Genomic DNA, 12731 nt, shown 5'->3' with positions numbered 1-12731 from the left:
TGGGATTAACCCCAAGAGTGTTGGTCTGAGTCTCAAGTTTTTTCCAACACTTCTGCACTGTGCTTCCATACAGATTGCTTCTCTAAACCATCTGGCTTTAAGTTAAACTTCTCTGAGCAGCTTGGATTTCTCCACAGCAATGGATCTTTTTGCATGGATCTGGATTCCATTTAGGGGCCCTGCCAAATGTCGAATTACAGATCAGAAGCCCTGGTCTCTACTTCTTCCTCTGTCCACAACTACCTCTGTGACCTCAGGCAAGTTGCAAATAAATGTGTTCACACCCGCCCTGACTTTGTCAAGGGACAGTGTGGCTGATGAAAAGTGTGTGCCTAGAAGCTTTGTGAGCTGCAAAGCACTTTCGGTAACTATGAAGCATTTTCAAAATGTATATGAAAGTGATTGCTATTGAAGCTTAAGATAATTTGCAGATGAAACCTAAGTATCTTTCTAATGCTCAGGAATGCTTGAAAGAAGGCAAAAATCCAACAGTTGAGATATACTTGGGGAGTCAGTCTCTTCTCCTGATCTCCATCCAGAGGGGATGATCATGTTTCTAGAATCTTTACAGGGTTGGTGTGAGTGTGTGTTGTTGGCAGGCAGGGAGTGGTCCCATGTAGTTAAACTGTTGCCTCTCTCTCTGTCTCTCTCTCTCTGTCTCTCTCTCTCTCTCTCTCTCTCTCTCTCTCTCTCTCTGTATGTGAAAGTGGTATCTGGTTAGGCCCACATGAGCTGTCTTATATGTCTCTCCGTGCAAAACCATGTGTATGGTTCTAGCTGTTAAGAGTTGAGAGGGCTGGGTTCTGGTTTGGTGGCCTCAAATAAATTCCTCAGACTTTCCAAGCCTCAGGTAACTTACTGGTTTATCCCTTCCAACTTGTGTACAGCTTAAGGTGGGGCCCTTCTGCTACTGATTTCACTGTCTAGTTTGGTTTCTGGGTCTCTTTTCCAGCGGGTCAGCCACTCTTTGCTGGTGCGTCCCTGTGCCAACTTCTGTACCTGAATTATTGCTCACTGAAGAGCTGGCATTTGGCTTTTTGGAAATTGTCTCTAACTCACTGAAAATGCAGGAAGCTTGAGTATAAAACTCACTCAGGAAAAAAAAAAAAGAACACATACTCAGAAGAAACCACAGGGCCTATCGGCCTGTCGTCATCGAGCAGACTAGAATAGTGTAGAAAACCCTAGGCAGAGAGGAAATGAACTTCAGAGAAGGGGAACACACGGCTGAGAAGAGAGAGGCAAGGGCAGGAGAGAAGGAGATTGCTGAAGCCTGGGGCCCCGAGATGGTCAGAGGATGGGAGACGGGGCAGTGAAACAAGGTTTCCTGTATCTTCAGCAGCAACAGACGTTTGGAAAGGTAGGAGTGAGGCTGGGCTGGGGTCGGACAGGAGGCCTGGGGGGCTGCTAGAATTCCTGGGGTGGAGAGGTCGTTTCATACTCAACACCCTTATAGGTCTAACTGTGCACCCACCAAGTTAGACCCAGAGCTCAACTTTGGGAGGGCTCTTTTCCTACCAGACTCTGTCTCCTGAACCAGGCCCCAACCAGGTCCCAAACTGTGCTCTTTACTGAGGGCTGTTTGCCCTGGGTGGGGGTAGGGGCTGTGCTAGCTTCATCTCTTGCCTCTTTTGCTCTCTTGCTCTGTGTTGACTTCATGGGACACCTTGGAAGGGAATGGAAGGGGCAGCTGGAGGGATAGTTTAGGATGACAGTAGAGGTTCCTTCCCCACCCCAGTGGGGTGCATGTGGCTGGTATTCACCTTGGACTGGGGCCTCTGGGGGCCTGGACCCCAGTCAGCTGTCCATCCTCTTTCTCCTTCCCTGGCCTCCTTGAACCAGGAAGTCCTCGTCCCCCAACCAACACTGGGGGGAACACCTGTCTCTCTCTCATGGCCCAAACTATCAAGCAGTGAGGCAGCAAGGTTCCGGAGGGTAGAGAGAAGTTCCTGGAGAACAGGGCTGCCGTCAGGATTTTGTACAGAAGGAAAATAAGTCGTCAGCCCGGGTCACATGCCGCCCTCCTCACTCCCTCCTCTGGGCCTCGGCCACTACCCCGCTTTCCTCTCCGGGACCGGAGTCTGCTGCGGTGGGCCTGTTTGGCCTTCTTGCAGCCTGCTTTGGGCTCATCCCTGTGTTGCTTTCTGCCTGGGCAGTCTCTGCTCCTGATCATGGCCCTCTTTCTTGGGGCTGGTGGCTGATCTCCGATTTTCTAATTCCTGCAGTCACTGTCCTCTTCTCTGCCTCCCTGGGTCTCCTGTGATCACCTCTCTCTCCCCATCTCCAAGTGGCTGCCCCAGTCCCCCTTCCATGGTTCCTCTTCTCCCCTTGGCTCACCATCTCCCATCTCTGGGTGGCTCCCTCCCGCCCCCGCTTCCCACGCCTCTGGCACAGAAATGGCGCCGCTTCGGGGCCTCACTGTATGGAGAATCGGACTGCGCCTTGGCCCGGCTGGAGCTGCAGGAGGGCCCGGAGAAGCCACGTCGGGGTGAGGCTGCCCGTAAGGTCATCCGCCTCAGTGACTGCCTGCGGGTGGCCGAGGCCGGCGGAGAGGCCAGCAGCCCCCGGGACACCAGTGCCTTCTTCCTGGAGACCAAGGAGCGCCTGTACCTGCTGGCGGCCCCCGCTGCGGAGCGCGGCGACTGGGTGCAGGCCATCTGCCTCCTGGCCTTCCCCGTGAGTCGCCCGGGGTGCCGAAAGGGCAACGGGGCGTGCAGGCCAAGGGTGTTAGATGCTTCCTGTGGGCAAGTGTTAGAGGAGTCAAGGTCAGGGTAATGGGGTGCTTCCTCGATGGCGGGGACCCGAACCCAGTGTGCAGACAAAGCCAGCAGGCTGAGGTGGCCTGAAAGAAGGCCTGGGCCAGAGTGGGGCCTGGTCGGGGAAGGTGGTGAGACCTGGGGCCTCCTCCCTAGGGGCAGAGGAAGGAGCTCTCGGGGCCAGAGGGAAAGCAGAGCCGGCCCTGCATGGAGGAAAATGAATTGTACAGCAGCTCGGCCACAGGTGAGGGGGCGGGGACTGCCCTGCTCTCCCCCGGGGGCTCTCCCCAGGGTGAGGTGGAGAGGAGGTGTGGGCTGGCTAGCTGCTGGCCCCGAGTCTTCCTGCCTTGTGGTTACTCCCAGCCTGGGCCAGCCCCCTTATCAGCCTCTCCTTTTCGCTTCCGGGTGCAGCCCAACCTCGGGGATCCTGCCCTGCCTTGAGTCTCTCCCTGGATTCACCTCATCTTACCTAGGGCCTGCTGGTGGGAGAGGGGAAGGCTGGGGGCCCAGGTGAGGGTGCTGCTTTTTTCTTTTTTTGAGACGGAGTTTTGCTCTTGTCGCCCAGGCTGGAGTGCAATGGCACAATCTCGGCTCACTGCAACCTCCGCCTCCCAGGTTCAAGCGATTCTCCTGCCTCAGCCTCCTGAGCAGCTGGGATTACAGGCTCCCGCCACCATGCCTGGCTGATTTTTTGTATGTTTAGTAGAGACAGGGTTTCACCATGTTGGCCAGGATGGTCTTGCACTCCTGACATCAGGTGATCCACCTGCCTCAGCCTCCCAAAGTGTTGGGATTACAGGCGTGAGCCACTGCGCCCGGCCCTGGATGCTGCTTTTGGGGAGCTGGTGGAGGAAGGAGAAGCTTTCATCTGCCTTCCATCTAAGCTCCACCTCCAGAGCCCCGGCAGTGGGAGGGCAGGGCCAAGGCTTCACCTGCAGCTGTGACCATAGGGACTGGGGTGGTGGCTGGTTTGGGGTGAGAGATGGGGTGGGGAAGACAAGACTGGCTCTGGCGACAGGGGCAGGAAGGATGTGGGCATGAGGTTGGGGTGGATGTGGGTAGGGGCATGATGCCTACTAGGGTAGGAGGTGGAGGTACCTGGCCTTTTGGAGAGTATGACCTGGTACAGAGCAGCTCAGCCTCCAAGACCCAGGTAGGGGGCCATGAGTACATGGATAATACTCTTTCTAGAAAACTTCCGGTACACTCATTTAGGACTGGGCAGTGGTGAGGCAGGCCAGTTGTTTCCCATTAACTGCCTTTGCCTTCTCTCTCTTCTTCTCCCCAGTTGCCCCCCACAGGGAATTTGCTGTGACCATGAGACCTACAGAAGCCAGCGAGAGGTGCCACCTGCGGGGGTCCTATACCCTCCGGGCTGGGGAGAGTGCCCTGGAGCTGTGGGGTGGGCCTGAGCCAGGGACCCAGCTGTACAACTGGCCCTACAGATTTCTGCGGCGCTTTGGGCGGGACAAGGTGAGTGGGAAGGTGCATCAGGGCAGGCTGAGAGAAAGGATAAGCTACGAACAAAGAGAGGTGATTGGGGAGAGGCAGAGGTGGACATCCAAGGCAGAGAGGATGGCGGGAGGAGGAGGTGGGAGGTGATCATGAGGTCAAGAGATTGAGACCATTCTGGCCAACATGGTGAAACCCTGTCTCTACAAAAAACACAAGAATTAGCTGGGCGTGGTGGCACGTGCCTATAGTCCCAGCTACTCGGGAGGCTGAGGCAGGAGAATCACTTGAACCCAGGAGGCGGAGGTTGCAGTGAGCTGAGATCGTGCCACTGCACTCCAGCCTGGAGACAGAGTGAGACTCTGTCTCAAAAAAAAAAAAAAAAGCATCCTGGTTCTGTGGCCTGGCCGATAACCTCCTTTCTCCCTGGCCCAGGTAACCTTTTCCTTTGAGGCAGGCCGGCGCTGCGTTTCTGGAGAGGGCAACTTTGAGTTCGAAACCCGGCAAGGCAATGAGATCTTCTTGGCCCTGGAAGAGGCCATCTCTGCCCAGAAGAATGCTGCACCCGCTACACTGCAACCTCAGCCAGCCACAATGCCCGCCTCGCTGCCCCGGCCTGAGAGCCCCTACTCCCGGCCCCATGACTCACTGCCGCCGCCTTCACCCACCACACCGGTGCCTGCTCCACGGCCTCGGGGCCCGGAGGGGGAGTATGCCGTGCCCTTCGATGCGGTGGCCCGTTCTTTGGGGAAGAACTTCAGGGGCATCTTGGCAGTCCCTCCTCAGCTCCCGGCCGACCCTCTGTACGACAGCATTGAGGAGCCCCCTCCTCCTCGACACGACCACATATACGATGAGCCCGAGGGAGTGGCTGCCCTGTCCCTGTATGACAGCCTGCAGGAGCCCCGGGGTGAGGCATGGAGGAGGCAGGCAACAGCTGACAGGGACCCTGGTGGCCTCCAGCATGTCCACCCAGCCGGGCAGGATTTCTCTGCTTCTGGCTGGCAGCCAGGAACTGAGTATGACAATGTTGTACTTAAGAAAGGCCCGAAGTAACAGAGGCAGCAGAGGGATGGTTCACCGCCCCCTGGCTTCTCCTGGTGACTCCTCCTGACCACTGCATCAGAAGAACCTCCTCTGCCCCTTCTAGAGCCCGAGGCCTGGCCTGCCTTCGTTGGGGCTGATAAATTGCCTCTCCCAGGGCCTGCTGGGTGAGTCACCATCCCAAAGCAGGAAGGGTGCCCTGGAGAGAACCACCCTCCTCCTACTCTTTTTCCACTTCCTCCTCTTTCTTTCCCCAGCTGAGGGGGAACCTGGGGCATTTAGGGCAGAGGGCAAAGGATGTCAGCAATTGCCTGGGCTGCTTGGCTATGCAAGCCTCCTGCCTGCTCATGGCCACTTCAGGGACAGCCCGGGCCCAGGCACCCAGGTGGATGGTGGCAGCTTCCTGCACCTTTCAGATTTCTCGGTGGCATTAAAGCATTTTTGGAACATTTTTGTGTGGCATGAATGCTGTGTGAGAGAAGGCTCCAGCTGACCACCCTTGATCACATCCTCTACCAGCTGCAAGGTCCCCCTGGGGCCTAGGCTGGGCCCCAAGCATCTACTCACAGAGGCCTGTAGAAGTCAGGGCACCCTGGGAATAGTGTTCAAGCATGTCTCCCTTTTGCTGGGATAAGGTCAATGTCAGAAAAATGGTGGGGGAAGCACTGGGGAGCGGGGGGAAAGCCGAACTGCAAGGAAGGAAATAATTGGATTGATGGAGCCTCTTACGCACCAGCAGTGGGAGTCATCAGCTGTGTGGTCCTGGGCCCTTTCCCTTCCCTGAGATTTGTGCACATCTTTGTAAAATGAGGAGGTTGCACCATGTGGACAAGGAGGAGCCTTCCAGCTCTGTGATTCTCATTGGCCCTGGGTTCCCAGGCCCCCGCACACCATTTCCTCGCAGCTCAGCCTGTGTCCTGGTGCTTGCTCCTCTTATCAAAACCTGCTTTCCTGGCTGGGTGTGTCCATGGACTTCAGCTATCAACCCAGTCCGCCGAGAGCACAGGCACTGTTTGTGAGAGGCTGTAGACGGCCTGGCCTGTGAGAGGCACACTGCCCAGAAGGGGATGAGATGAGACAAGGCACAGGTGTCTGTCACAGACTGGGTGTGAGTGCCACAAGGGACCAGACAGGGCCATGAGTGCCAGAGAGGTGACTATTTGTTGGGAGCGCAAAAAGACTTCGTATCAAAGGTACCATGTAAGGTGGGCATTTACGGGTGGGAAGGAGTTCCTTGGAGATTAAGGGAGTGTGAAGGAGCATCTTGGTTAGGAATGGGAGTATGGGTGAAATCATGGGGAGGTATGGATGTGTCATGTTCAGGTTGGAGTTCTATGCTCAGAGTGCAGGGAAGGTGAGACAATCTTGTTGGGAAGGCAGATTCTGACTGTATTAAGGGGAATTTGTACCTAATTAGAGGGAAAGGTGGAATGACTAAAGGCTTTTGAACAAGGAGTCCCATAAAAGCCGAGCTTTAGGGCAATAACCCAATAGCCCTGTGGAGGATGGACTTGGGGTGAGAGGGGGTAGGTTGGGGCTGAATTGAAAAGGGGAAATCTGCCAGGCACGGTGGCTTACACCTGTAATCCCAGCACTTTGGGAGGCCAAGGAGGGTGGATCATGAGGTCAGGAGTTCGAGACCAGCCTGACCAAGATGGTGAAACCCCATCTCTACTAAAAATATAAAAATTAGCTGGGCATGGTGGCGGGCACATGTAATCCCAGCTACTCGGGAGGCTGAGGCAGGAGAGTTGCTTGCAGTGAGCTGAGATCGCGCCACTGCACTCTAGTCTGGGCAACAGGGCAGGACTCTGTCTAAAAAAAAAAAAAAAGAAAAGAAAAGAAAAAGAAAAGGGGAAATTCATCTGGGCACCGTGGCTCACACTTGTGATCCCAGCGACTTGGGAGGCCAAAGTGGGAGGATCACTTGAGCCCAGGAATTCGAAACCAACCTGGGCAACATAGTGATGAGACCCGTCTCTATAAAAACAAACAAACAAACCAACAAACAAACTTAGCCAGGTGTCATGGTGCACACTTGTAGTCCCAGCTACTTGGGAGGCTGAGGCTGGAGAATCATTTAGCCTCTGCAACAGAGCAAGATCCTGGCTCAAGAAAAGTGGGAAAGGGAGAAATTCAGAAAGGACTGGATTCAAAAGATGGTATAGAGCTAGCACCTGTGGATCTTGGACTCCTAGTGGACTTGGAACACAGAGAAACAGGGTTTCTAGAGAGACTCGGGTTTGTTTGTTTGGTTTTTTTCCTCCTGAGATAGAATCTCGCTCTGTCACCCAGGCTGGACTATAGTGGTGCGATCTCGGCTCACTGAAATCTCAGCATCCTGGGTTCAGCAATTCTCCCCCCTCAGCCTCCCAAGTAGCTGGGACTGCAGGTGTGCACCACCACACCTGGCTAATTTTTTGTATTTTTAGTAGAGACAGGGTTCCATCATGTTGGCCAGGCTGATCTCAAACTCCTGACCTCAGGTAATCTGCCTGCCTCAGTCTCCCAAGGTTCTGGGATTACAGGTGTGAGCCACTACACCAGGTTAAATTTTGTATTTTTTTAAGTAGAGACATGATTTCACCATGTTGGCCAGGCTGGTCTCAAATTCCTGACCTCAAGTGATCTGCCCACCTTGCCTCCCAAAGTGCTGGAATTACAGACGTGAGCCATCGTGCCCAACCTGAGACTCAGGATTTGAGAACAAGATGAACTTAGTTTCTGATGCATTGAGATGGAGATGGCTAGTATTGATCCAACAAGATGAGTCCTGAAACTGGACAGAAGAGCTAGCGCTTAGGAGGGAGAAGGGCATAGACATAGGCATAGACGTCGACCTCCCACGTGTGCTGTGACCTCTGTTTCTCCTCTCACTGTGGCCTTTTCCCTTGTTGAAGGAACTTGAGCAATGGATCAGCTGCCTGGAGAGAGCCAGTGAGGGGCCTTCCTGTCTATGCGGAAGTCGCCCCCTGGCACCCTCCCTTCCCAGCCTCAGGATCACTGAAGGCTAGAAGGCCCCACTTCCAAGGATTTTACTCTTCCCCTCTTCAGGCCAGCTGTGGGAGTTGGGTGTTCTCTTTGGCAAGGTAGCCAAGTTTCCGATTTCCTAAGGTGGCATTTGAAGTGGCTGTCCCGGCTTAGCCCGGCAGGGGGCGGTGTTAACCTGTAGAAAAGGCCACTGGGGGCTTCACCACCACCAGGCTTAGGGGCTTGGCCCTGAAGGAAGGCATTTACTACCCGAAGGGCTTGGGGATAATTTGAGGAATCTGCATGTCAGAGCTTGTCCCTTCAGAGGCTCAGAATCCTACTCCCAGATGTGTGGACCCTGCCTTCAAGAAGTTCGGGGTCCTAAGCTGGACATCGCCCTTTTGTCCCCACTCGTCACTTTCCAGATCTAGGGACTTGGGTTCTTCCATTCTGATGCTCTCTGTGCCATGCAAGGGGAAGTGGTTGATTGGGGCTCTTGGGAAAGGTGGGGTGAGGGCTGGAGGGGCAGGGGAAGTAGTGTTTGGGGAAGTTGGGAGGGGTAATGAAAGTCCTTAAGACAGTTGTTGAGAAAATGCTGATCATGCCATTAGGGTCGCTCTCAGAAGATTTGATCCAAGGGGTGCTCCAGAGAATGGTGCATTTGATCCATTCTCTCCAGAGAATGGTGTCAGTGCCACTACAACCAACCTCAGCGGCACCATGGTCATCTGCAACGTATACCTTCCTCCATTCAACAAATGCCATGGGCCAGGCACAGTGGCTCATGCCTGTAATTTCAGCACTTTGGGAGGCCAAGGTGGGAGGATCGCTTGAGCCCAGGAGTTTGAAACCAGTCCGGACAGCATAGGGAAACTCTATCTCTAAGAAAAATTAAAAATTAGCTGAGTTTGGTGGTGCTTGTTTGTAGCCCCAGCTACTCGGGAGGCTGAGGTTGGAGGATTGCTTGAGCCCTGGAGGTTGAGGCTATAGTGAGCTGTGATTGAGCCACTGCACAGCAGCCTGGGGGACAGAGTGAGACCCTGTCTCAAAAACAAAAACAACAAAAAAGCAAATGCCATGGAGCATCTCTCACGGACCAGCCCCGCCTAGGAGCTGGGGAACAGCACAAACCCATCCCACCCTCGAGGGGCCTACAGTGTGGAGTGGGCAGGCACTTGTTCACTGAACACAGGAATGAAGGAGCTTGCCTGAGGGATCACCCTCCTCAAACAGACACACGGCAGTGAGGCCTGCTTAGAGGGTTCTTTTCTTTCTTTCTTTCTTTTTCTTTCTTTCTTCTTCTTTCTTTCTTTTTTTTTTTTTTGAGATGGAATTTCGCTCTTGTAGCCCAAGCTGGAGTACAACAGCAAGATCTCGGCTCACTGCAACCTCCACATCCTGGGTTCAGGCAATTCTCCTGCCTCTGCCTCCCGGGTAGCTGGGATTACAGGCACCTGCCACCACATCTGGCTAATTTTTTATGTTTTTAGTAGAGACGGAGTTTCACCATGTTGGCCGGGCTGGGCTCGAACCCCTGACCTCAGGTGATCCACCTGCCTTGGCCTCCCAAAGTGCTGGGATTACAGGTGTGAGCCACTGCACCAGGCCTCCTTGGAGGGTTTCTATGCCACCAGGATGCCCAGGGGCAAATTCATATGTAAGGAAACAGCTGCCCTCAAAGGGGACAGGGCAATGTCACAGCAAGTGATTGATCCACCCAGAAGGGCCTCTTGAAGGCTCCAGGGTTCGAAGTCAGACAGCTGTTGACACAGTGAGGTTTGCTGTCACCAGGATTCTTATAAACTGGTTTCATTTGCTAGTTATTATGCAGGGGTGACATCGGGGCAGGTAAGGATGGCTGCATGACTGGCATCTAGCATAGAGATGTGCACACACAGCACACAACATCATTCTTCCCGTTCCTTTTCTTCTCTGCTTCTCTTGCCTCATCTTGGATTTTCTTTCTCCAAAGCATAGAAGTGGTGTGTGTGTGTGTGTGTGTGTGCACGCATGTGTGTGTGTATGTGTGTTGGCCTGTGGTCGATAGTGTAAGCCTGTGACAGTGGGGGTGGCCAGGTCGTCCCCCCACTTCCCATCCCATGAGTTCTCCCCCTGGAGCTTCAGAATCTACAAAGACCCAGCTCCCTGGCGCTCTCTGCTCCTGCAGGCTCCTCCCTGACGACTCCACTCAAGTTGTTGCTGTCACTGCCTTTCAGCATTGATGCTAACCAGCCTCCTGCCTCCTGCCTCATGGGTGCTGACTCAATTAGCCAAGGTGCCCACCGCCTGCAAGGGCCATTTGTAAAACCAGTTGGGGTGGCTGGAGACCTCAGGCAGGGCAGGGCTGGGGAGTAAGTGCGGGAGGTTGGTGAGCTGTAAGGAGGAGGGAGAGGAGCCAGAGGAGCTGGGAGGGGGTATCTGATCTGATTAGGCCTCAAGCTGGCTTCCCCATGGCAGGAGGCTGTTCATCATTGCTCTGCTCCCATCTTCAGCTCCCGGGCGGGTCCAATGCTGGCCAGCATGAAGCAGAACCCATCAATCTCCAGGCTCTGGCCAGACCTGCTTCTCTCCTCCTTTGCCTCCCTGCAACCTCTGGAACCCTCTGCTTTTTCTTTTTTCTTCTTTTCTTTTTTTTGAGATGGAGTTTTGCTCTTGTTGGCCAGGCTGGAGTGCAATGGCATGATCTTGGCTCACTGCAACCTCCTCCTCCTGGGTTCAAGTGATTCTCCTGCCTCAGCCTCCTGAGTAGCTGGGATTACAGGCATACACCACCACGCTTGGCTAATTTTGTATTTTTAGTAGAGACGCGATTTCACCATTTTGGTCAGGCTGGTCTCGAACTCCTGAACTCAGGTGATCCACCCACCTTGGCCTCCCAAAGTGCTGGGATTATAGGCGTGCGCCACTGTGCCCTGCCTGCTTTTTATTTTTTTGAGACAGCGTCTCGCTTTGTCATCCAGGCTGGAGTGCAATGGCGTGATCTCAGCTCACTGCAACCTTGACCTCCTGGGCTCAGATGATTCTCCTACCTCAGTCTCCCAAGTAGCTGGGGCTACAGGACAGACCTGCCTACCATACTCAGCTATGCACCACACCCAGCTAATTTTATGTATTTATTTATTTATTTTATTATTATTTTTTGTAGAGATGGGGTTTTTCTGTGTTGCCCAGGCTGGTCTCAAACTCCTGAGCTCAAGCCATTCGCCAGCTTCAGCCTCCCATAGTGCTGGGATTACAGGTGTGAAGCACCATACCTGGTCAGAAGCCTCTTCTTGACTCTAGCTCCTGGATCTCTGGGCCAGAGACGGCTGGTCCGGGGCAGAGTAGGGGAACAGACTGGGGAGCACTGGGTTCTGACAGACTTGTGAGGGAGATGGGGTCCCAGTGCTTGGCTAAGTAATTTGGGGACCTGCATCCAGGGCGGGGTTGGCCTTGTGCGTCCAGGTGTTTGACTGGGGAGGGATGGGTGGGGTGGAGTGAGCGGTGTGCCGGAGGGGGCACCAGCATTTAGGATGATAAGAATGTTCTTGAGTTCATACAGCACTTTCTGTTTCCACACTGCTTTGGGGGCAGTTGAGTGTGGACTGTTAAGCACACAGACCATAGCCTGACTATCTGGGTCCAAAATCTGCTTCTGCAACTTGCTAGCTGTGTCTCTGGGCAGCTGCATCTGTTTCCACATATGAAAAATGAAGATGATGATAATATGTGTCTCAGAGGCTTGTGGTGAGGACAAAATGAGTGAATAAATGCCCAGCTCGGAGAACAGTGCCTGCCACACACAGAGCTCCGGGATTATCCATGATCTCATCTCACCTTCAACAGCTCTGCCAGGTGGGCAAGGCAAGACATCTCTGTCTTACCAACAAGGCAATGGAGGCATAGAGAAGCAGCGACCTCCTTGTCTTTGGAGGGTGAACTGAGGCTTTGAAGGTAGAAGGACTTGGTTGGGAAGGAGCTAGTCTTTTGATAAGAAAGCACAAAAGCGGAAGAGTATTTCAGGAGAGGTGAAGAGAACAGCATGAATGGCCTTTCAGCTGCTGGACGGGGGGCTTTAGCGGGGGCGAATGTGCACACCAGGGCAGAGCAATGCTCAAGTGGCCTATTATGCCCAGAAATGGGAGAGCCAGGAAGGGAAGATGCTTCACAGACTAGAAGACCTTTGGCTTCAGGCAAGGCTGGAGAACAGGCAGCCACGGCGGGGGCTTTCCTCCTTTCATCTGAGCTGCCACATCCACTCACCGCACAGCAGGCGGCTCATGGGGTGCAGAGGCAGGCTCCTTGCTGGGCAGGAGCACCTGGTTCATTTGACAGGGCTCACCAACTGATGTGATCAATATAGACCCCCGCGGCCACTGCCCTGCAGCCAGCCAGAGGAGCTCTGGGAACAGTAACCCTTCTAAGAGGAGGAAGCTGGGGAGGAGGTGGGCAGAAAGGAGCCAAGAGAGCATTCAGAAGGAGTTTACCATCTCTCCCACTAGACTGCAAATGTTCCAAGGGCAGGGTTCG

The 12731-nt window shown here is 54.1% G+C and overlaps 1 protein-coding gene across 2 annotated transcripts; it reads left to right on the top strand.

The window, feature by feature from the left end:
* Positions 1-1055: 1055 nt before the first annotated feature.
* On the top strand, positions 1056-5701 carry DOK2 (docking protein 2). 2 transcript variants are annotated; one of them, XM_033227251.1, is made up of 5 exons: positions 1056-1360; positions 2395-2676; positions 2913-3000; positions 4045-4229; positions 4644-5701. In XM_033227251.1, exons 1-5 carry the CDS (start codon positions 1298-1300, stop codon positions 5262-5264), a joined length of 1239 nt encoding a protein of 412 aa, XP_033083142.1. In that variant the 5' UTR covers positions 1056-1297; the 3' UTR covers positions 5265-5701. The 2 variants fall into 2 exon arrangements, with proteins under 2 accessions (XP_033083142.1, XP_033083152.1); XM_033227261.1 differs by lacking the exon at positions 2913-3000 and having other exon boundaries at positions 1164-1360.
* The last annotated feature ends 7030 nt before the right edge of the window (positions 5702-12731 follow it).

The sequence above is a fragment of the Trachypithecus francoisi genome, unplaced genomic scaffold (assembly GCF_009764315.1).
Source record: "Trachypithecus francoisi isolate TF-2019V2 unplaced genomic scaffold, Tfra_2.0 Contig01440, whole genome shotgun sequence".
NCBI lineage: Eukaryota > Metazoa > Chordata > Mammalia > Primates > Cercopithecidae > Trachypithecus > Trachypithecus francoisi.
This window is presented reverse-complemented; position numbering and strand designations above follow the sequence as displayed.